This window comes from Schistocerca gregaria, chromosome 2, assembly GCF_023897955.1.
Source record: "Schistocerca gregaria isolate iqSchGreg1 chromosome 2, iqSchGreg1.2, whole genome shotgun sequence".
Classification (NCBI taxonomy): Eukaryota; Metazoa; Arthropoda; class Insecta; order Orthoptera; family Acrididae; genus Schistocerca; species Schistocerca gregaria.
In genome coordinates this window covers 414,831,898-414,857,211 of record NC_064921.1, presented here as the reverse complement: position 1 = coordinate 414,857,211, position 25,314 = coordinate 414,831,898, and the positions used below count along the sequence as shown (strand labels likewise).

General features: G+C 38.1%; 1 protein-coding gene across 4 annotated transcripts in view; it reads right to left on the bottom strand.

The window, feature by feature from the left end:
- Positions 1 to 25,314, bottom strand: part of LOC126323532 ((E3-independent) E2 ubiquitin-conjugating enzyme UBE2O) — a 209,386-nt gene that overhangs the window by 18,233 nt on the left and 165,839 nt on the right. For all 4 annotated transcript variants that reach the window (XM_049994692.1, XM_049994689.1, XM_049994693.1 and 1 more), the window contains 4 exons: positions 15,285 to 15,518; positions 11,892 to 12,234; positions 3,952 to 4,115; positions 2,128 to 2,389 (listed from right to left, as the gene is read on the bottom strand). In XM_049994692.1, the coding sequence (XP_049850649.1) occupies positions 2,128 to 2,389; positions 3,952 to 4,115; positions 11,892 to 12,234; positions 15,285 to 15,518 (1,003 nt within the window). The remainder of the gene's footprint in view (positions 1 to 2,127; positions 2,390 to 3,951; positions 4,116 to 11,891; positions 12,235 to 15,284; positions 15,519 to 25,314) is intronic.

Genomic DNA, 25,314 nt, shown 5'->3' with positions numbered 1-25,314 from the left:
TGCTCAATCATGTTGAAAGATGCAATCGCCATCCCCGAATTGCTCCTCAACAATGGGAAACAAGAAGGTGCTTAAATCATCAATGTAGGCCTGTGCTGTGGTAGTGCCACGCAAAAAAAAACAAGGGATGGAAGCCCCCTCCATGAAAAACACAACCACACCATAACACCACCATCTCCTAATTTTACTGTTGGCAATACACATACTGGCAGATGGTGTTCACCGAGCATTTGCCATACCCACACCCTGCCATTGGACAGACAAATTGTGTACTATGATTCGTCACTCCACACTACGTTTTTCCAATGTTCAAGCATCCAATGTTTACACTCCTTACACCAAGTGATGCATCGTATCGCATTTACCGGAATGATGTGTGGCTTATGAGCAGCCGCTCAACCATGAAATCCAAGTTTTTTCACCTCCTACCTAACTGTCATAGTACTTGCAATGGATCCTGATGCAGTGTGGAATTCTTTCATTATGGTCTGGATAGATACCTGCCTATTACACATTATGACCCGACCCTCTTCAACTGTCTGAGGTTTCTGTCAGTCAACAGATGAGGTCAGCCTGTACGCTTCCCTTCATGTTTCCATTTCACTATCACATCAGAAACAGTGGACCTAGAGATGTTTGGGACTGTGGAAATCTCACATACAGATGTAGGACAAGTGATACCCAGTCACCTGACCACGTATGAAGTCCATGAGTTCCGCAGAGCACCCCATTCTGCTCTCTCGCGATGTCTAATGACTACTGAGGTTGCTGACATGGAATACCTGACAGCACGTGGCAGCACAATGCACCTAATATGAAAGACGTATGTATTGGGGGGGGGTTCCAGATACATTTGATCACATAGTGTAGCATTTCAAATAAATCTCCGTTTTTCTAGCAAGTCATTTAAATGATCATTTCGGCATCAGCCCATATAGTGATTGGTTTAACTTGCAAACTCAGATTCCTTGGCCCTTCTTGATGCCTTCTGGCTAGACCATATAGACATTTTCATTTAATTTTCTATGCAGATATGCACCCTTCACAACAATATTCCAATATGACTGCTATCAATAGACAAATTGTTTCAAAAACTGACACAGAAGCGTAAATTTTAAAATAATCTATGCCTTCTACTTGCGTAAAGCCCTTTGCAACTAAACAAGCTTCCTTCTAAATACCTATCTGTTCTTTACTGAAATTACACTATATAGTAGCTTGACAAATTTTCAAGCATCACATTTCTTCATTCATCGCAACTATCCATTCAGCTGCCACAACAGAATTAAATGCTTCATGATGCAATAGCAGTCTGTCATTGTTCCTTTCTCGCTCAATGTACTTTGTGCTGCTTCATTATAAGCTTCACCTTTGTAATGATATGTCACTGGATGACATTTGCTTAAACCCACTTTTCTTTTATTATGTCCTGTTTTGACCTGCACAGTTCTCCTGATGAATAGGTGTGTTCCACAAGTTCCCGATCATCTTCAATTAATAAATGCATTTCTTTGAAATTTTTCTCCTGAACTGAGAAACTACAAAATTCCTATTCTGTGCTTGAATCTTCCTCTTCACTTCAGATTTCATCTTTGTTGCCTGGAAATGATATTCAGATTTCATCTTTGTTGCCTGGAAATGATATTCAGATTTCATCTTTGTTGCCTGGAAATGATAATGTTCCTTCATTGTACAGTTCAACAAATTCTTTCTGTTCAGTATTTATGTTGAGTATTTGTCACTCAAAAAGTGCTTGAATATAGAGGCTCTAGATTTCACAACTTATTTTGTTTTTAGCATCCATATCCTGAATCTATGGCCATGTGCAGATTATCAATTGATCGACATCTGAGTACGCAGTAAACATTAAAGGTCGCAGGGACAACATAATGGTCATTTCAGCACACACTATAAGTTAATGCAATTACTTATTTGATAGTGTCCAATTTTGGAATAGTGTAGTGTTCTTAAAACATGTGATCACACACACTTACTTGACATGATGACTGTTTACTAGGAAGCAAAACTGGTTTCTTACTTTGAAAGAAATACTAACTTTCAGCAGATTAGCACTAAAACCACAGATGGGATAGTGAAACTATACATACTGCTCATAAACCTACTTACCTTGAATGGAAACAATTACTTGCAGAAGATTCGAATTAGATGTCCAGACTTCTGTTCCTTTCCCACTCCAGGTACCAAGTAAGCTAACACAAACCTTCCCATCTTCATAAAGATTTGGGTTCAAACGATCACTGCAATAGCTGATGTAATGACATAGTGGTGGAGCTTTTGGATAATCTGCTGACAGTTGGAAGTCAAAGAAGAATAACCCATCTTCATAAGGTGTCCGCTCTGGTCCACGGATCATCACTGAATAGAGATCCTGAGGGGGGGAAAAAAAGCGTGGTGTTACAAGTGGTGTCTGCATGCACACACACACACACACACACACACACACACACACACACACACACACACACACACACACACAAATGAAGAAAGGTACTATAGTTCTTTTGAATGAATTCTCCCTTGTAGACCCAATAGTGCTACCTGAGCATATACTTTAGGATAGGAAAATGAGCACAATTTTTAAAAGAATGTTTGATTATATCAAAAGCATAATAACCAACAATCATCCATTCAAAAGCCAACATTTTTGTATACATAGAAATTTCAGTGTGCACGTATTGTAAACAATATGAAGATTTTATGCAAGCTACAAAAAGGCAACATGTTTAATTCACTAAAATGTTAGTGTGGTTTACAATCCCAAAAATCTTATGCTTTACAACACATTACTATGTCCAAAATCAATTATTGGAGTAGCTATGAGAAAATGTACACTTTTAAATTATGCACTACGTATCATAGCACTTACTAAAAGAGAGTTAATGTCCTCAAGTTACTGATAATGATTTGGCATACACACCAAGAGCTGGTGCATTTTGTTTCTTGTGAAAAAAAAATGTTGTCCAGATATAGGCAAAAGAAAGGCTGCACACACAGAGAAATTTACAAGTTGTAGCTATCTGGGCGACTTATAAAAGACATAGTGTGTCATACATTGATATCACTGGATTGACATTTATGTGGGCTTTAAAATTAGTCCCCTGCCTAGTCTGTTATTAGGGCCGTGTAAAATTGTGCTTCAAGTGAAGTGTGTCCATTCAGCTGCAGAGCACGCAACTCAGCACAACATGGTCAACTTAAAAAGCTGCTTTGCAGCTCGTCCCATCTGTATGCTGGTTCCTAATGCTATTCTAGTTTGTACAGATGGGGAAATTTTCTTTTGAGCACATCCTTCTTTATTCCAAGCTCCTTGGCTGATTTCAGGATGGTTTATTCCCTACACACAATTTTTCCTCCATCCTCACCACATGTTCCTGCATTTCTCACTCAGTTTCACATTTCTCTTTGACTTTCACACATTCCTTGGCAGTCACCTTCTATGCTAACCCCACTCCCCACCACTGAACAACGATTAATGCACTGTATTCACACTCAAGGTAAGGAAAGTTCAAATCCCTACGTTTCCTTGAAATAACTCAAGGTAAATGTCTGGATAATACCTCTGAAAAGAGCAGATGTATGATCAGTGTGTGCATGGTCCATGTCTCTCCCTTTGTGTGTGTGTGTGTGTGTGTGTGTGTGTGTGTGTGTGTGTGTGTGTGTGTGTGTGTGTGTGTGTGTGTGTGTGTGCGCGCGCGCGCGCGCGGGGGATTGGCATGGCAGCGCATGCACACATTTGGTGTTGGTTACGCACATATATATGGTACAATAATTCCTCTATATGTTAAGTGGCTCTTTGGTAACTTATGTTCAATAGTATTACATGAAAAATTATTTGTTCTCACTAATTAATCAACACTGCATATTTTATTTGCGAGATGTATAGGCATGGATCTCAATTCCAACATACTACTTTTGTGAAAAGCATCTTACCATTCGGTCCTCGAAGCCTTTTACCCATATGCCATCTGGTAATGAGGTTCGGAGCAACTTTAACTCTTTGCGAACTGTGCGGAAGAAATTCTGTGGGTCGGTTGGTTGAAACATTGTCAGCTTAAATTTGTGGCTATTAGGTGCTGCCTCCATAACAGAGAAAGCTGAAACAGAGGTTAATAGCACTGAACGAATATATATTTCATAAATACTAGTGTACTACAAGCTATGAAAGTTAGATGTGAATAAAGATCGTGCAGAAAGAAAATGATTAAAATGAAAAATATTTAATATAGTTCCCAATTTTTTACACAATCAGTAACAAGGTAAATATTAAGTTCTAAGATACCCAACGCAGTCCACAGCATACATATTTATTATGGCAAATAAATAGCTCTTACTATTACAACAATATCTTGTATCTACATTCTCCAAAGCTACTTTTTTCGTTGTTCAGTACTTGAGACATACTAACCTATTTAATATATTCTTACTCCACATTCTTCTTGTCATAAAACAATTATTTGAAAATTATTTGCTATAATTTTTCAGTTTCACAAATGCTAATCTCCTTCTATATTAAAATAAATTAGTGGCATTTTCGACTTTCTCGTGTAACTGGTTCTACTGTTGGTGTGACAAGCAGGAGGTGGAAGAAATCTTTTGGTAGCTTTCTGCAATATTCTCAACTTCTCTTTCTGTTTTTGCAGATAGATATAAAATGATTAACTAGTTTAGTGAATAATACAATTTTGAGACACACTGTTTAATTTAGCATATATGGTACAAAAATGTGAATGCACCTTCTTTTATGACCATTGATTGCCACAGCTACCAGAATAAAAATCAGGTCTGTCCGTCTTCATTTATTTGGACAAAAGTCGTTCGAATGATCAAGAGAGCTCTACAACATACATTATTCCTGATGATAAGAAAGACAACAAAGCATACAAAATGCTTTCTCTTCAAAGTATAAAAGATAATTTGTGCACATGTTAACCAGAATATGTTTCATAAGACGTACATGACTTCTCAATGGTACACAATAATACGAAGTACTTCTCCGACATACTGGGAAGTAAAATAATGTCTCATTTATGAGAAAAATGCTACAGCGAAAAATTCAAAGCTGCTGTTCTGTCTAAACACATTCCTGTAAATTAACGTTTGTACATCATATAGTACATGTAGTCAGTATTTTTTATTTACCTTTTTTTGTTAGTTGGACTTCTTCCTTAAGACACGTGAAAAGTGAAAATAGTTGTTTAACTCAATGCTGTTCTTTTATAGAATTGAATAATTAATTAGTAGTTTAACTAAATTCTGTTCTTTTATGTAATTGAATCATGACTTATGAACAAGTACTACTTATGTGACCGTGACATGGGCCAAGTTAAGTGCAACCCCCGACTTCCATAATCCCACAAATACCAAATTTTCTTTGGAAGATGACAAATATTCCCACACAGTTTCCATAAATGAGTACTGGCAGATATTTGATAAAGAATTGACTGACTAGAGTGGAGAAACAAGCACAAAAACAATTTTAGGCTGCAATCTGGCACTCTTACATCGCTATACCTACTCGGATCACACTCTGAGCCTAAAGTAGGGACAATCCAATAAGCTACTTCATATACCTCCCTTTCCATACATTATTTTCATAACATTCACTTTTCATTGGCTTAAAAAGAGGAATCAATTTGTTCATACACATCTTTATTGTTTTGATATTCCAATAAACAAAAGTCCTTGTGAGGCAAACATATTTCAATTTCTCCACAACCTAAAGCTATTTCATCTGGCCTTTTTTATTTCATATAAAAACTTTCTGATCATAATCACAATTCCGGTAAAAGTAAAGTTGTCACCAACTCCAAGGTTGGTCTGAATACCACAGTGAAATGGTATGTTGTCCTGGAAGTGGTATGCCCTGACCTTCCTCTCAGCTACAATTTGATTTACCCAACCAATTATAGGGAAATATCCCATTTAATGCAGACTCTCCTGCAACTCATTTTTTTCACATTAACAAACATGGTCAAGGAGAACTGCTCCTCATTCATCAATTGCAGCTACGACCTGACAACAGTTTGAGCAAACTGTCTATATTGATTTCCTTTTATTATACCACTACATGACAAATATTGTCCAGATTCCTGCTCATGGTGGTACACTGGCACCTACCCAGGCAACCTGCACTGATTACCCAAAGTGTTATCAATAACCGCCAAATACCACATTGATCCACATTTACAATGCCATGTACTAGCGATTCTGTGTAACCTGGGTTTGACAAACCATGATAAGTTTCCATATAAGTCACACAATTCCAATAAATTACGAATCAGTGGCTTGTGGGCACTAAGCCCAGGTGTGTTCCATGAGGTTCATATCAGGAAAATTTGATGGCTAAGACAGCGAAGTGAGATCACTATAGTACTCCTTACACAAGTGTAGCACAGTTCTGGCTGTGTGGCATGGACAGTTATTCAGCTAGAAGATGCCACTGGCACATTCCTGCTCATGATGGTACACTGGCACCTACCCAGGCAACCTACTACAGCATGCCAATACTTCTCATGGATTGAACTGTACTGTTTAGAGAATCATTGAACACCCGTTTTTCTCACAGCATCATAGGTTACGTAACTCTGTAAACACATATGACTTACTTTTTTTAATCATTTGCCATTGTTTCTCTATGGTGCAGTGTGAGTTATATATTCTTCCTGTACTTTTACTAAGTTTTACTGTACACATCTAAGCTTTGTTTTTATCTGCTCTTACAGTAAGTATTTATGAATCCATTATATCTGCTTTTACAATGGCCGTTTCAGATCCACTTGACAATGGGCTGATGTAAAGACCAAATACTATCATGGACTTAATGTAAGTTCCTATTAGCAACTGGAGCAGCTTTTTGTCAACTAGAAGTACGCTCACAGAATGAGCATCCTCTGAACGTGGATAAATTAATAATTCCTCAATTTGTCAAGGAAAATATGGCCCATAGTAGGCTGTAATATTCCTTACTAATTGTAAGATCTGGCCATTTCATGATTTATGCCATTTTCAAGCACATGTTAGATAACCGTCATATGTGATGTGGCATATAAATCTAATTACTATTCCACCTATGAAGCCACATTTAAAATAGTCCATATAAGACATACTATGTAGATGAAAATCAAGTCCTTACATTATACAGGCACATGATTAAGTGTTAGCTGTAACCACTTACTGGAACAGATAATATATGGACTATGTCAAATGCAGATTCACATGCCACATCAAACACGATAAATCACATGATGGCTATCCATATGTGCTTGAAAATGACAAACATTGAAATTGGCCAATAAATTTTTGGAGGCTATGAGCCCAAGCACAAACTAAATTATAGTTACTTGAGGTTGAGTACCAAGTAAACTGTTTTTGGTTTATTTATAACTAGTTTCTGGCTTACTGGGCCAGCTTCATGAAACAGCTGACTAGCATTGAAGACGAACACTAGTTCTTAGGTAACCAAACATTATCCACAAACCTGTTTTTTAATGCTGAAAATTACACTTTATGCAATTGACAATATTAAACACAATAAATAATTAAAATATAAAATATTTCAGTTTTACAGATTATACTGTTATAATGCTACAGTTTAGGATGTCGTGACATGCAACCCTAATGAAGCCACAATCAAAAACCCTAAATAAAACTCCTCAGAACGAGCAGTAAATCTATCAGAAACAGTTCTTTCCATGAAGGAAATGGAAGAGATAGTGAAAGGTTTCAAATATGCCTCTTCTGATAAACCTTCTCAAAAACAGATGTATTAAAAATTGTTATAGAATACAGTACAAACAAAGGTGTTGCAACCAAACACAAAGTAAGTAGTGAATACAAAATTGGCTCGAGTTCGACCTCCTACATCACAACCTATGGACCAGAACACAATGAAAAACTTGAAAGAAGAAAATTACTCAAAATAACAAAATTCTCACAGAAGCTATAAAAATAGTACTTTCGTTCTCATGGACAAAACTTATTGTACTCAGAACGAGAAACAACCTTGAACTAAGAAATTTAAAACATAGCCACAACCTCTAAAAGCATAATACCTGAATATGAAGCTAAGTATTTAATCAATGTGAACCTGGTAGCTCCATAACTGTGTTGACTTCCTACACTACACAAGGCAGGCCAACTTTTATTATCTCTTGTACCAACCTACACCATACGAAACAATGGAATTCCAGAGAACTACAGAATTACCAAAGAATTAAATTTCAGTATCACAACCAAAACAAATTTGAAACGAAGTTTGTAAATTCAATGGAGCTCATTTGCAAAATTAAAGACCTCTGTATTCCACACAGTACAAAATTAGTATCTTTTGATGTTGAGCACACAGTACAAAATTAGTATCTTTTGATGTTAGCAGCTTACTTACAAATATACCAGTCAAAGAATGCCTCTACATTTTGACATAACTACTATACAGAAAACGCGTGAATCCTGTAGAAGTACACAACTTTAAGACTGGTCACTCGGTCATGTTTGCAACAAAATTATTTTTGACTTCAAGATACTCTATACAAAAAGCTAGATGACTTGTTAATGGGGTCTCCCTCCAGTTCTCTTGTTGTAGAAATCTTCATGGACTATTAAGAAAAAAAAAAAAAGTTCCTACATAATGAACCTCTCAATGATATCAAATATTTAGATGATTTACTGTGTCTGCAGACTGTACCAAACGACAACAGAACACATTCCTAGAACATCTAACCTCACAATGAAAAATGTTCACCATGGAGATTGGTGGAAAATCCATTAACTTGTTAGACCTTAACATAAATAACACTACAAATACACATTTTCAAAATTTACAGAAAACCCACAACAGACAAAGTAATATTCTCATGTTCACAATACCCAATAAAACACAAACATGCTGCCTTCCATTCCATGGTACAACATCTCACATCCATACCAATGTAAAAACAGAATTTCCAGACAGACTTGGACAACATCAAATGTAGTGCATCAAGAAGTAGCTATACCCCTGAGTTAACTGAAACATTTTACGCAAAAATCAAGCAACAAAAATGCTGCTCTAATGTGTACGACCCCTCTTCAGCAACAGTCATTTGAGACAAGCTAGTATACTATCCCACGTTTCAGAAAGCTATACAGAAGTTAGCCCATATCATCAAATTCAGCTATTACAAAACTTTATTTTATGTACGTGGCACTAGAGCTCTTTTACTATTCAACAGCACGGACAGGACAGGCTATGTAACAGTGGCCTTTAAAAAATTGCTTGAAATGACTGCAAGAAACAGTGCATAGGTAACAGGTAAGGCTATAACAAACTAGGCTGACTGAATCAAAATGCAGCTGGAGAATGTCAGACTTCAGCTATGCCAAATGTGTGCTGAACGAAGGACACAGATACCAAGTCCACACAGAAATGCTACATATACCCAATAAAGGAATAAACTAAGCCTGTTAGGAACAGTTGGAAGTAAACAAACATCTAGCTCAAAATCCCCAGCTGGTTCTAAATGACCAATTACAGATGAGCATATCCCCAATTTTGAGCTTATCCTCACTTTTAAGCTTTGCAAGATACAACTAATCAGCCACATACCCACAGACCATCATAATGACACATACTGCTACACAAACTTAAAACACAATAGAATTTCATATTCCTTACCTTAAATCACAAACTGCAACATTATAACAATGTTGAAACTTCTGGCAGATTAAAACTGTGTGCCGGACTGAGACATGAACTTGGGACCTTTGCCTTTTGGAGCAAGTGCTCTCGCATCTGAGTTACCCAAGCACGACTCAAGATCCGTCTTCACAGCTTCAATTCCACCAGTAACTTGTCTCCGAGTTTGTAATACTGAAATATTATTATTTTAATCATGTACCGTGTTTAATATTGTCCATTGTGGAAACTAAATCAAACAATGGAAATTCCAGGATGGACTGTAACAATATTAGGAAAAGGAAAGTTACTATTCACCATATAACTGGTGTGGCTTCAGTTGCCTGAGGCTGCAGTCATGTCTGAGGTGTGTGTGTGTGTGTGTGTGTGTGTGTGTGTGTGTGTGTGTGTGTGTGTGTGTGTGTGTATTGTTGATGAAGACCTTACTGGATGACAGACTTTTTGTTGTGCCTATCTGTGACTCAGCAGTCCGCTATATGGTGAGTAGCAACTTTCCTTTTCATACCATTGTGTAAACTGTAATTTACAATGTAAAACAGGTTCGCTGCACAACATACACAACTAGCGCTCAGTTAGACTGTTCTCAACCCATTTCACGACCTCACTAACTATAGTACTGCAATCATGTAACCTGTACTGTACAATATTTCATATTATAATTATTTACTGTGTTTAATATTGTCCACTGCGTAAAGTGTAATTTACAACATTAAAAAACAAGTCTGGTGCACAACATTCTATAAAAGTTGATTGTACCTTGGATTATAATATTCTGTTACCTCAGAACTAGTGTTCCCTGCGGACACTAGTTGGTTGTTTCCTGAAGTCCCTGTAAGCCAAAAACTGTTAGAAATAACAATAAAAAAAATCAATGAAACACTACAGTTTACATGTTTCTCAACCTTAAATATGGAATTGTTCTACTACGATGTGAAGGAAGAATCCTTAAATAAAATTATAGCTCCCCACTGGTCTTTTGCTCCGCTTATATACTATTTTTACAGTGTCACATACCACATCACCATCTGGTGGTATTTAATGTTACATTAGGCAGCTGCCACAACATTTTGCAATCATAGTTCACATGACAATCTCTTCCAACTAATATGCCAATTACATGCAACAATCATGTCCTAGCACATCTTTCTCTTCAACATTCATTTCACTATGGACAACTCGTTCCTTACGAAGTGTATGCTATGTCGCAACTATTATGAAGTTTTTCATATTGACATCATGAACATGTTCACCACTATTCATCGGCTGTTCCTTATTGCATTTTTAGCTTGTTGGTAAAATGAAGATTTCTTTTCTCAACAAGTATTGTAATTTTATTACCTGGTATTAGCCACAGCATCCCATGTGAGTTTTTACAATAATGGAAACTCCAAGATGCAATAACATCAAAAAATGTGAACAGGCATCTGCTGATGACTCCCATTGATGACCTGGGTGTTTGAGTGTGTATGCACAACCATTAATTATCAACACACAATACAATAGTATCTTCAAAATAATGCTTCCATATGTTATACCATCCTCCATTTCATCCCCTCCCCCTCCTCTTTCCCCAAAATTCTAAAAGATCTATGACGTCCTGCTTTGCGCAGGAATTGAAAATGACGACTTAACATGAATTAAAATCACATAAGTCTTATAATAATAATCCAGGTAGCCTTCCTTCAGGTGATTTTTAATAATGGCAATATTTTAATTCCTATCTCACATTTATTTCTGCCTTTTTTCACTCTTTTTACTTTTGTTCACCACCACCACCACCACCACCACCTGGTTTGAAATCGTGCCTATTGCTTGTCTAATTCGATCCCACCCAGTCCTGTGTGCGCCCCCCCCCCCCCCCCTCAAGACCTATGTGAAAGTTTATTGCTTTTGAGAGAGGGATTTTTGCTTTCTCTGGTTATATTTTCTTTTAGTAGTGTCTCACAATAATATCCAGTTCAATCCCCTATACATTTTTCCAGCTTTCTCCATGTACTAAAATTTCGTCAACAAGATCTACAGTGTTTTCATTCCTAACAAAATATAATACTAAGACAATTTCATTTTTTATATAATTAACTGCCATTTGGTTCATCAATTAATTTTAGTTCACAGCATTTAAAGCAACAAAGCAAGTGACTTGTTCAGTTAATAAAGATGCTTCATCAGCTTTATAGAACACAACAGAAAAACTCACCTTCCCCCACATCTTCATCTGCAGCGGCAGCTCCTTGAGCAGTTGGTGCAGGGCTGGATGGAGTTTCTGGACCAGATGGCTTTTCCTTCTGGGAAGGTTCCACTGGCAGCTCGTCCCCTGTAGGGCAGGTGGGAGCCTTGGTATTGTTTGATGCCGACACCCTAAATGTCTTGCCTGGCTGACCTACAGTTGCTTTGGCCTTCTGTGAAGGAGTTTTTGCATCATTTGTAGGCACAGCTGCAACTGCTGGCAAGTCCTCCTCCATTGGTTCTGGTTCTTCAGCATCCTGCTTCTCTCCAGGATGAGGTGATTCACTCAAAGCATCACTTAATGCCATCAGTCCCTGTGTAAAATACAAAACTATTCCAAATGCACTGGAAAACTATGAAAAATGACCTTAGCAAGACATTTCACTACACATACGAAGCTATTAAAACTGTCGATAAAAAACTAATGCAATGCCAAGATAAAGTTTAGAGCAAAATATTTTTTCATAGCATATGATATTTTTGTAAGAGAACACACTTTTCAGATAATAATTTAATTCAGAATGTATATCATTAAAAAACTGCTACTAGTTTCCAATACAACATCACATTTTATTTAGCTACAGTACCGCATCAAAACAATGATGCTTGTCTGTTATATTGAGCTTTCATGTTCACCTTTCACTGACTTTCTAGATGGCACATGACTGGTCATTTACACATATTTCAGTCTTCCATATTTAAACACTGAAGATATCTTAACAATCCACATTATTACTTAACAAATGCAGAAAATGAACAACAAAGGGATAATTATTCACTTTCAAATTAATATCCCATTAAAAGACACAAAATATAGGATGCTAACCAATTCCGTATAATTTTAATTAATCTCCTGCAAAAATGTGTGTTGCAGTGCAAGTACGGATGTGTTCACAAACAGCAGTGATCGATTGTCAGTTTGGTGGCTAAAAGGCCATTTAAAGCATTGTGCTACAGTCTGGTTACAGTACAAGTAGGACTACAGTTAAGCTATGATATACTATTCGGTGGCTGACTGCACTACTAATCATATATGTTATGAAACAGCTGGTTGGTGTAAGTGATTTGATATTACTAATTTGTCCACTGTTCAAGTTTCTTTCATCTGTTAAGAAATGTCTTAACTTCAGTTGGCTGTAATTTAGTAAGGTATGCTTACTTAAAGAACTATTATGTTCTACTGCTGCTGTTTTACTGTACTTTATAGATATTTTGTGCTTTAAAGGAAGATCATTTTACTTAATCATTACGTAAAGATTTAATTGGGTGGATGACGACTGAATTTTTTATAATTCAACTACAATTAAGTGGGGTGACCCTAATGCTTCTCGTAAACCGAGGAGGTGTTTATGAACTACCTGTTGAATTACTAAGTGCAGGTAGAATACAAGAAACTGGCTTAAACTGTTTGCACTGCTGTGTATCCAGAATTGTTTCATTAAGCCAAGTTCTCTTGTTTGCAATGGTCTAATAGTTACTTCTTACTTGAAGTGTCTGAAAGCCATTCAATTATGAGTTGCAATTATTTGTTTTAAGGAGAAAAGGTCATACTTTTAAATCTTGAAATTCTTTGTACATATTTTTTACTGTCAATATTATTGATTGGTGGGTTGTTTAAAGTTTTCTGGACTGACCATCTGTGTTCAAGCATATAAAATTTTGAAGAGACTAACAATAAATCTGCTTTTAAGGTATGTTTATAAAGTGCTTGACATCCTACCACTCCCCTCCCACAACTATCATTTCAATAGGTTAATGATTTGTTTTTACTTTTGTACATAACTAATCATTTGAGATTTTAATCACTGATTCTCCTGAAGAAGAAATTTTTAAAGATGCCGAAACCTAAGTCAAGCGGATTTCAGTAAACCTTGTACTACTGCAAGTGATTTGGATGGTAATTTGGTGGGTAATCCTACCAAGGTATGCACAATTGGATATCTTTGTTTATATGAGATCTGCTGCCAATTTCTGCAACTGTTTAGCTTTTCCAGGTCTTCCTACAGTGCACTATAATTTTCTGGTATTGCATGATTTGTGAATAATCTAAAAGAGCTCCTAATGTTATTCACCAGATCATTTGTGTACAGCGTATCCCACATTCAATGCAAGCACTGTTTCTAACATTATGCAGGAGTGTGATCACCGTTTGATGCTCAGGCTCACTGATTGTACTATGGCAGGAGGTATGTTGGTTTCAGCTAAGAACCAACTAGATGAGACAGGAGGGCATGGGAAAGAAGTGTGAGAAAATAACTGTACCATTTAGCTCTTCAAACTGATGTGTCAGTAGTACTTGCTCACAAATTCAAACTGGAATAGATTAAATTATGGAAGCCGATATATTAGTCATATTGTTAGTATATTACTGTTCATGACTGTTTTGGCTTCGCAGCCACTATCAAATATATTGAGTAAAGCATCAAACATGCACATAGTCAACTGAGTATGTGCCAACATGTAATTGCTGTACGTGTTTGATGACAATGGCTGCAAAGCTCACTAAAATTTTACAGAGCAAGGTGTGTCGGATTATCGTACTTGTATTTATATCTCTCCTAATACCAATAATATTATTTTCTCCCCTTTTCTGGTCTTTTTTTCAATAGTAGTGCATATATGTTAGTTACATGAAGTACCTAATTTTTTTCTGCAGCAACCTTTATTGAATTTCATTATTCACTGTATAATTTACTGATTACTGATGACAACAGTACATTTCGTTCTTATAGAAGCATTTTGATTAACGAAATATTTATTATTCACTATAGCTGCAAAACGCACTATCTTTAAAATTCATTTACGCTAACAACTGAATATTTCTACATCAAAATAGTCCTCATTCTCCTCTTTCAAGCAAACATCTTACTTTTCCTGTAAATTTCATCAAAGAAAAATTATTCACATTTAAAATCTGTGTGTTCTAGAGTGTTTCAATATCAAAATGTCATTCGTTTAAAATCCAGTGCCATAGTTTTGTAGCTCTAAAATATATACTTTTACTTAAATAATCTGTTAATTTTTTAATTATTCAAATTAAAAGAGTTCACGTACTTGAAAATTCATAACATACATTTGCAATCCCCGTGCACATTAAATAGTACAGACTGTTTTGTCATTTGGTACTTATATAGCTCTTAGTTAAATAAATTATCGTATCTATGTTCATTTTAATTTCCTTTTCTTTTATGGTAACATCTGAAACAGAACAGCTTAGTATTCTGCCAATTTATAATTTTTTTAATAAGTGCATCTTCATGTATAAAGACAGTGAAAAGAGTTTTTACATGAACTTTTCTCATTACTGAAAGAAAAATGGCAAAATAAACAAGAAGAAACAGTTGAGGAAGTCGCTATTACTTACCTGATTACCACCAAACCTCCGTGTAACTTCAGCATGGGCTTGTACAAGCTGGGCCTTGATAAGTGCACACAACTTAACACAAACATGGGAATTTGCAACAGTAGGCTGCTGCTGATTCTGCTGCTGTGCCTGGGAGCTATACCTCGCAGCTCTGCCTTCAGAAACTTGTTGCTGTTGTCCACTGCCTGGTACACCTTCAGATTTACTCAAGTTAGTTGCAGCAGATGGTTTCTCCTGCGTACAATAAAACCACAGACTAAAATAAGGGAATAAGCCTCAACGAAACCTAACACAATGCATCACAAGTCAACTGAACTACCAAGTTGTCTCAATTGTAGCCATTACCTGAGAGAAGCTATTTCTTATTCAATAATCTCTGATTGTACAATAATCTTTATACATATAAACTAGCTTAATGCCCATTGTTCACTTGTGTTGACTGTATGCTCTGCAGAGATTTTTTTCCCTGTTTATTTACTGTGATTTTCATGTTGTTCACAAACTGCAGAACCTTCTAAGATTTTCATGCTAATGAAGGCCATATAAGTATGGTATTTTCTAAATAGACTTCAAATAAAAAAAGCGATTCTGGTAGCTGGAATCTAAAGGTTTTGTTAACAATGCCTTTTGCGTTCTTGCAGAGATATTTCTATATCAACTTTCATCCCCTAATAAATATTTCTTTATATCTAACCAAGATGTGAAATACCAATTTTCATAAATTTAATTTAATTTTTTTTTAATGTAACAAAACATTTTGTTAAAAATTTTCATCCCCAGTGGGGTTCAATTTCCAGAAACACTAAAACACATATTTTTTAATTTCTAATCAAGAAGTCAAATACCCATTGTCATAAACCTTTAGTAGTTCTTTATTTTCAAAATATTTTACCGCCTTAGCAGTTGAATTTCCAAGAATCCCGAAACACACATTTTTTTTTCTGATTGATAGACCAAATACCAGTTTTCGTAGTTCTAGCTTCAAAATTCCCTTAATAGCAATATACTCCCAAAACGCCTTTCATCCCCTATTTTGTCCGCAGCTTGTGGTCTCGTGGCTAGCATTGCTGCCCCTTGATCACAGGGTCCCGGGTTCGATTCCTATCCGGGTTAGGGATTTTCTCTGCAGAGGGACTGTGTGTCTGCGTTGTCCTCATCATTCCATCACCACCACCACTACTCGTGATAGTGGCTAGATTGGACTGTGTAAAAAATTGGAGTATGAAAAAATTGGGACTTTGTGCGGGAACTGATGAGCATACAGTTAAGTGTCCCAAAAACCAAAATCATCATCATCATCATCATCATCATCATCATCATCATCATCATCATCATCATCATCATCATCATCATCCCCCCCCCCCCCTTAGGAATGGAATTTTGGACAAAGCCTACACTGTAAGGTCCACATCCTCTTCATACTTCAAGTTTCTATCTTTAGCAGTTTGGGATGGGCGATAATGTGACAGTGAATCAGTCTGACTCATTGCGCCCCCTTACGGGTTGAATTTCCAAAAAGAGTGACGTGTATGTTTTACTACTAACAGAGAAGCCAATACAAGTTTTTATAGATTTAGCTTAAAAAATGCTTGCACAATAGAATATTTCCATAAAAACTTTCATCCCTACAGAGGTGGAATCTCCAAAAATGCTAAAACAGTTATTTCTTTATTTCTGACAAAATTGCCTTAATAGCGACATTTTTCAAAAATATCCTTCATCCGCTATTTCACCCCTTTAGGGTTCAAATTTTGAAAAATCTGTTCTTAAATGATGCCTACAATATACGATCCACAACTTATCAAAAATTCTGGTTTCTATCCTTTACTGTTTAGGCTGGGCAATGATGAGTGAGTGAGTGAGTAAGTCAGGACAATGCGTTGAGATGTATCTTTTACTATTCTTTGTCTTATCTGAGTAACTAATAATGAGGTATTGAATCAAATCTAGAAGAAGGAGAGTTACTATATGGCTTTACTAAAAGAGGAGATAGGCCAATCCCTTAAGGCATCAAGGGATAGTTAATTTTACACTGGAAGGAAGTGTGGGTGTTAAAAATTGTATAGGGCAACCAATACATGACAACAGCAAGCAGATTCAAGCAGACGTAGTGTGCAGTAGTTATGCAAATATGAAGAGACTAGTGTATAGAGTGCCTGGTGACCGTTGACTACAACACACACTAATTGTAAGTTTTTCATATAGTCACAGTTTATTAACATAATCAAGTGCACTGTCAGTTTTTCCCATAACCACAAGTTTTTGATAAGTTCCAATTAATAACGATCATAGTCTTGATATGATTTTAAGGTAACTGATAGTGTTTAATATATAAACACAATCCTACATTTCAATTTGTATTGGTGGAGTGATTAGGAGATAAGCTTAACTCGCCGAATTCCGGATTATCTGAATTCTCGCCACCCCCTCTTTCTTTCAAATTCATAATGATAGTGTAATTTTAGAGAAAGAAAGGGACACGGAATGTACAGGAACTTTTCTTTAGAGAGAGAGAGAGAGAGAGAGAGAGAGAGAGAGAGAGAGTGTGTGTGTGTGTGTGTGTGTGTGTGTGTGTGTGTGTGTGTGTGTGTGAGGGGCGGGGGGCACAGGCACGCGTACGATTTTGAGTATTGATAATGAGGGCCGTAGTTAGTTTTTTTTAGGTCGCAGTTAAAAAGGACTATAGGTCTAATCGACAGAAGGAAAGACAGCTAAAAACAGGGACCTGGAGAAAATTCCGTAAAAGATGCCATAGATACAACGTATGTCCTAAATCTTAAAGATTAAATGTCGTTCCAATATTGCTACGACAGATCAAAAGTAAAACGTAGTACACAGCCTGTGCATCATTAGGTAAAATGGCCCATAACTCAGACAGCAAACATAAATGAGAACATAGTGGTTCAAAAAGGGCATTCCGCCAGGAAGTGATGAACTGGCAAAGATTGAGGAGGATCATCACTTAACAATTGACAATTGCTTAAAAGACAGTGCCCAACAGACAACCTAGCTACAATAATCTTCTCAGGTTGACAGGGCTGAGAGCAGGTTGTCCAAGTTGCTGGGAGAGGTTTAATTCCCCAGAGCTTGTTCTCATGAAGGGAAGACCAGTTTTGATGCCAAAGTGACGCCACTTGCTGACACATGGCAACAGAGAGATCATTGGAGGGAATGGAAGAACTAATGGGTCGAAGTATGAGGACTGCAGCCTTGGCATGGGCCCAATACTGGTGATCAAAGGAGCCATCGGAGGAGGCACAGGATGGGTGACCAGGAATGGCAGACAAGTGGCATACGTCTACTGAATAAAAAATCACACCTGTATGACTGCGATAGTTCGGTAGCTTCTGCTTACAGACTCTCAACAAGGATAGTGTAAAAGGTGCCAGTGGCCAAACAGATGCCACGATGTAGGACTGTATGAAGACAGTATAAGAATGATGAACATGCAGATGCGTAACACCCATAGTCTGGTTTCGACCAGACAAGGGACCAGTACAAATGGAGGAGGACAGTCCAATCTGCTACCCAGTAAGTACATCTGAAGACACATAGGACACTGAAGGATCGCATACAGTGGGCAGCAAGGTACGACACATGGGAGGAGTCATTGAAACTGAACATATTGTGCTCAGTTGCATGTTGTGTCACTGGTTGGTCAACTTTGTTCTTGCAATGCCAGTGGCCATTCATCCTAATTGACAGATTGTTGATAGTCATACAGACATAAAAATCTGTGCAATATTAGCAGAAGAACAGGTATGTGACATGACTACTTTCACTGGTGGCCTGACTTCCAGTAAGGGTAGTAACCTTATGACAGGACTGGAGTAGGAAGTGCTAAGTGGGTGGATCATGCAGGTCTTGCATCTTGATCTACCACTGAAATATGATCCCTGTGGCAAGGGGTTGGGCATAGCGATGGAATAGTTTGTTGTGTGGATTGGGTGTGAAACAGAACACCACTTTAGGATAGGTGGATAGGACCTTGAGTAGGATGTCCCTCATTTCAGTGCAAGATGGGAGATAATCAAAGCCATGATGATGGATTCAGTACAGCTGTTCCAGTCCATGGTGATATTAGATGACCGGTGTCAGGGGGGAGGGAAGAGGGGGGAGGGGGGAGGGGCGGGCAGACATACCTTCGTAGCTGATTCTTTGGTGTGGTGGAATGATTGGGTATGTGTCAGAATATGGCACATGAAATTGTTTGCGGACTAGGTCTGGGGGTAGTGCCTCTCTGTGAAGGTCTCGTGAGACCTTCAGCATACAGGGCAACAGAGTTCTTGTCACTGCAGATACATTGTCTATGGGTTGCTAAGCTCTATGGAAGGGGCTTCTTCGTATGGAAAGGATGGCAGATGTTGAAATGCTGGTACTGTCGGTGGTTAGTGAGTGTAATGTGGATCAGAGAGTCAGAGAGGTGGCGGTCAATGCCCATGAAGGTGGCACAGTGGATAGAGAAGGATCAGGTGAAGAGGACTGGAGAGAAGTGCTGAGGTTGTGTAGGAATTTGGACAGGATGTCTTGGCCGTGAGTCCAGATCATAAAGGTATCAATGACCCTGAACCAGAGGTTGGGAGGTTTGCGAGATGACAAAGGTTTCCTCTAGATGACCTGTAAACAGTTTAGCATTCGAGAGTGCCATGCAAATGTCCATGGCTGTGCCATGGACCTGTTCGCATATCTTCCCCTCAAAGGAAAAATCATTGTGAGTGATTATGTAGTTGGTAAGGTGTGTAAGGAATGAGGTGGTGGGTTTGGAGTCTGAAAGATATTGGGAGAGGTAGTGTCCGACAGTGGTAGGTAAGACCAAGATCATATGGAACGTGGTGTCAACAGGTATGAGTAGGGATCCAGGAGATGAAGTGGTGGGCATGATGTGGAGTCGGCGAAGAAAGTGGTTAGCATCTTAGATGGGGGATGCTAGGTTTCAGGTAATGGGCTCTGGGTGTTGCTCAACAAGAGCGGTGATTCTTTCAGAGGAGTACAACAGCCAATTACAATGGGGTGTCCAGGATTTTGAATTTTGGGGAGTAAGTAGAAGGTGGGTGTGCATTGGCAAACAGACTTTAGCTCAATAAAGGATTACTCCAAAATCTAGCTAGTTTCCCTCTTTTTGTGTGTGGCTACCAATGACTCAACACTTCTGCTTATAGTACTTGTAGGTCTTATAATCAAATATACTGAGTTGCCTATTAGAAAATTCTGTGATACTTGAAAACACTGCTAAATTACCTACAAAAAAAATTAAAATGTTGTGGTGGACTGTTGTATGCATATGCAAGTTTGTGTTTAAGTCTTTGCTTCAATAATACTAATCACGTTGAATATTTCTTAAAATTATTATTAGTTACATTGAAGGCCATTAATGAGTATATTTATTGTGAAATAGATGTACACATAACAAGTTTATTGAAAAGGTCTCCACTAAAAGTTTTAGGACTAGCAAAAAACAAACAAACAATGCCCAAAAAGGCCTTGAAGGCCCAAAGGTACCGACCAGTCGCCACATCATTTGCAGTCCTTAGGCATCTTGTGAGGGGTGGATACAGAGGGGCATGCGGTCAGCACACTGCTCTCCTGGACATTTTTCATGACTGATGCCACTACTTTTCAATCAAGTAGCTCTTCAACTGGCCTCACAAGGACTGAGTACATGCCACTTGCCAACAGCACTCAGAAGACTTGAACAGTGACCCATCCAAATGCTAGCCATGCCCTACAGCACTTTACCTCAGTGATCTGCTGGGAGCCGGTGTTACCACTGTGTCAAGGCCACTGGCTTTAGGGCTAGCACCAGATACAATTATTGTCACATGCTTCTGTACCCCAAAATTGCTATCTAAGTAAGTCAAGTTTTGTCCGAAAATGTTTTTGCACCTAATTATCAATTCAAATTTACAGAATAAAGTTACTTCTTCATTTACTAACCAACTGTAGCTGTCACCATGCATGCTGTAAAAATACAGTTGAAATAAGATGTTTCATTAATTACACATTAATAAGATTATAGTTCATAAAACTGAAAACTATCTACTTCTAAAAATAATATTTCGCTCTACAGTGAAGTAAGCAAACTGATTATTCAACTCCTTGACAGATTAACACCGTGAGCCAGACCACATCTCTGAACTGATCATTATTGTCTTTGCCACAAAAGGCACATGTTCAGATTCAAATCCAGCCGTGATGGAAGTTATTATTTGCCCTCAAGTTTCACTATCTATTCCTTTATTTCACTGTCTGGAGATGTTATGGCAATAGTTTCGACAGGAGGAAGAATTATATGTTGTTATATGAATGCTTGCTGTCTGTTCTTTTGGACAACGATCATTTATATCTGCATGCACTCATATAGCACACATTCATGTAAATGTTTCACCTCAATGGACAATGAATCCACAACCTTCAGTGCAGAAGCATATTTATGTTTGACCTCAAACAGGAATCTAAAATTAGCGAGTATGGAGGACATGGACAGGGCCTGCAGATAGGTGGTGCTAGGTGGGAATGCGGGTCAGCTGGGAAGTGTGCCAAGATAGTCCACACATTTGTAATAAACACTATGTCCAGGTGGTGCACTGCTTAAGTAACTGCTTAGGAAGTAGGAGATCCTGGTTTTGAGTACCATTTCAGCCCATTTTCTCTGAATACCACTGATTCCACATAAAGTCCTGATGTAGCTGATATTAGTTCCTTCCCTTTCTCTTCTCCCCCCCCCCCCCCCCCCCTCTTCAATTTACATAAATAGAATTATATGTACTGAGCCACATCAAAGCTTTTTAAAATAGTCACACTGTTATTCTGTCCTAGTTCTCATCTTAATCTTATTAAGCCTGACTTGCAATTATTAGTTACTTGTTTCATCTATCAAGTTATTTGTTTCTTAGGGACTGATGACCTCAACAGTTTGGTCCCGTAAGACCTAACCACTTTTTTTTTTGTGCCTTATGAGTCTTGATTTGGAGCAGTTTTTCTTGTCAAACACTTTTACTTTTTTGAAAGTAGTAGCATCAAATGTGTTCTTAAATTTTGTAGAGTTGCTTGAAAATATATTAAAAACAAAGATTCCAAGACTTACCAAGTGGGAAAGCGCCGGCAGACAGGCACATGAACAAAACACACAAACACACACACAGAATTACTAGCTTTCGCAACCGATGGTTGCTTCTTCAGGAAGGAGAGGGAAAGACGAAAGGATGTGGGTTTTAGGGGAGAGGGTAAGGAGTCATTCCAATCCCGGGAGCAGAAAGACTTCCCTTAGGGGAAAAAAAGGACAGGTGTGCGCGCGCGCACACACACACACACACACACACACACACACACACACACACACACACACACATACACATACACATACACAGACACATCCGCTTGTGTCTGTGTATGTGCGGATGGGTGGGTGTGTGTGTGTGTGTGTGTGTGTGTGTGTGTGTGTGTGTGTGTGTGTGTGTGCGCGCGCGCGAGCGAGTGTACACCTGTCCTTTTTTTCCCCTAAGGGAAGTCTTTCCGCTCCCGGGATTGGAATGACTCCTTACCCTCTCCCTTAAAACCCACATCCTTTCGTCTTTCCCTCTCCTTCCTGAAGAAGCAACCATCGGTTGCGAAAGCTAGTAATTCTGTGTTTGCGTTTGTGTGTTTTGTTCATGAGCCTATCTGCTGGCGCTTTCCCGCTTGGTAAGTCTTGGAATCTTTGTTTTTAATATATTTTTCCCATGTGGAAGTTTCTTTCTATTTTATTTACATCATCATTATATATATATATATGTGTGTGTGTGTGTGTGTGTGTGTGTGTGTGTGTGTGTGTGTGTGTGTGTGTGTGTGTGTTTTGCCTAATTCAGAAGGCCTTCTGGCTAAAAGCTTAGGTGCGTGCTTGACTGCGACTCATTATTTCCACTGTATGGTGAGTAGCAATCTTTTCATAATACTGTCAAAAATTCAAGAAAAAAACGAAAACAATTATCATGAGCTAAACAAGCCTATTCCCTTAAATGATGCAAGAAATATCATTTTCACTTACAAAAAGATCAACTGCTGGCATGTTGAAACTGCAAAAATTACTATAACACAACATTCGAAACGAACTGAAGTGTCCAGGTGGACAAATCTTAAGTCACTTATCATGATCTTCACAATTTTTGCATAAATTATTATTATTATTATTATTATTATTATTATTATTATTATTATAAGTGCTGGGGGCCAACAACAATAGGAAATAAATCTTCCACAGTTACAGTTTATAAATGAATAAATTTATTTGTTAATAATTAGTGTTAATACTGAAGTCAGATTGTTAAATAATTAAAAAAAATTCAATAGTATGAAAAGGAAGGAAAATAACAGGAGAACGTGGACTAGAGGAAAGGAACAAAAGAGGAACCCGCTTGGTGGAATTTTTCGCAGAGCATAATTTAATCAGCACAGCAAGTGAAAGAAGGCTGTGTACATGGAAGAGACCTGCACACACTGGAAGGTTTCAGATTGATTGTGTAATGATAAAGACAGATTTCGGAACCAGATTTTAAACTTTCAGTAGCAAATTGTAAGGTAAGAATGTAGGAACATCAGTAAAGAGAAAGAAAGTGTTGTTGTTGGGTAGATCCCATGGAAGAGATGTTGGCCAACTTTTGCAGGATAAACTAGGATCAGAATATGAGGTCACCAATTTTTTTAAACCTAGTGCTGGTCTGGAGCAGGTGACAGAGGATTTAGGATCACTTTGTAAAGATTTTACTAAGGAAGACACATGAGTATAGTGGGTGGGCCAGATAACAGTATTGACAGAGATCCTGGGTATAGTGTAGAGTGTGACCTGGCAAAGATAGCATCAACATTGAGGCATTCTAGTGTTGAGTTTGTATCTGTTCTTGGGTGCCATGAACGACCCCATTTGAACTCTTCTGTCAGGAGAGTTAATTAGGAACTGGAACGGCTGCTTATGTTGTGTGCAGGGTCACACGTTGGTGTAGTTCCTGTTGATTCTCTCAATAGGTGGGATTATACTAGGCATGGCCTTCACCTCAACAGGAAAGGGAAAGGTAAACTGGCTGGGAAAATAGCAGGAAAGTTTAATGGGGGAGGCACTGTCATGAGTGATGAAATAACAGTTGTTACAGGGTTCAGAAAAGACCCTTTTTAGGCTATAGGCAGAAAGAAACCAAGTTTACTGATACAAACCTTCAGTTTGAGAAAAAAAACCAACACAATTCTAGCTTATTACATCAGCATAAGCAGATGTTGGTTAAGAATTTTCACAATCAGCAGAAATTTCGACTCAATCCAATTTTAACCCAGTCAATGTGAAATGGCTATCTTCAGTGCATCAAAATATTCCAAGGACAGAGAAATAAAATTAATGAATTAATTATCTGCATAGATGAATTAGAATCCTCAAACCCACTTGATATAATCTGCCTCTCTGAACATCATGTGACCACTGGTATAGGACTTAATTGTTACAGAATTTAGGTTAGCATCTCAATTTCGTAGAGCAGAAATGGAAAAAGGAGGAGTTGCCACATTCATCAGGAACTGCCACAAATTTAAGAACACAGACATTCATAAATTTTGCCTAGAACAGCATATGGAAGTATATGCAACAGAAGTAGAATTTCATAAGAAGTCCTTCATAACATTAAGTGCAAACCGAGCACCTGCAGGTAACTTTAATTGGTTCATAAACCACCTTTAAGCTGTACTGGCCCATTTAACAACCAAAAACAATGAGATAGGGGGGAGAGAGATAGACAGGGGGGGAGAGATAGACAGGGGGGGAGAGATAGATAGGGGGGAGAGATAGATAGGGGGGAGAGATAGATAGGGGGGAGAGATAGATAGGGGGGAGAGATAGATAGGGGGGAGAGATAGATAGGTGGGAGAGATAGATAGGGGGGGAGTGATAGGGGGGGAGTGATAGGGGGGGAGTGATAGGGGGGGAGTGATAGGGGGGGAGTGATAGGGGGGGAGTGATAGGGGGGGAGTGATAGGGGGGGAGTGATAGGGGGGGAGTGATAGGGGGGGAGTG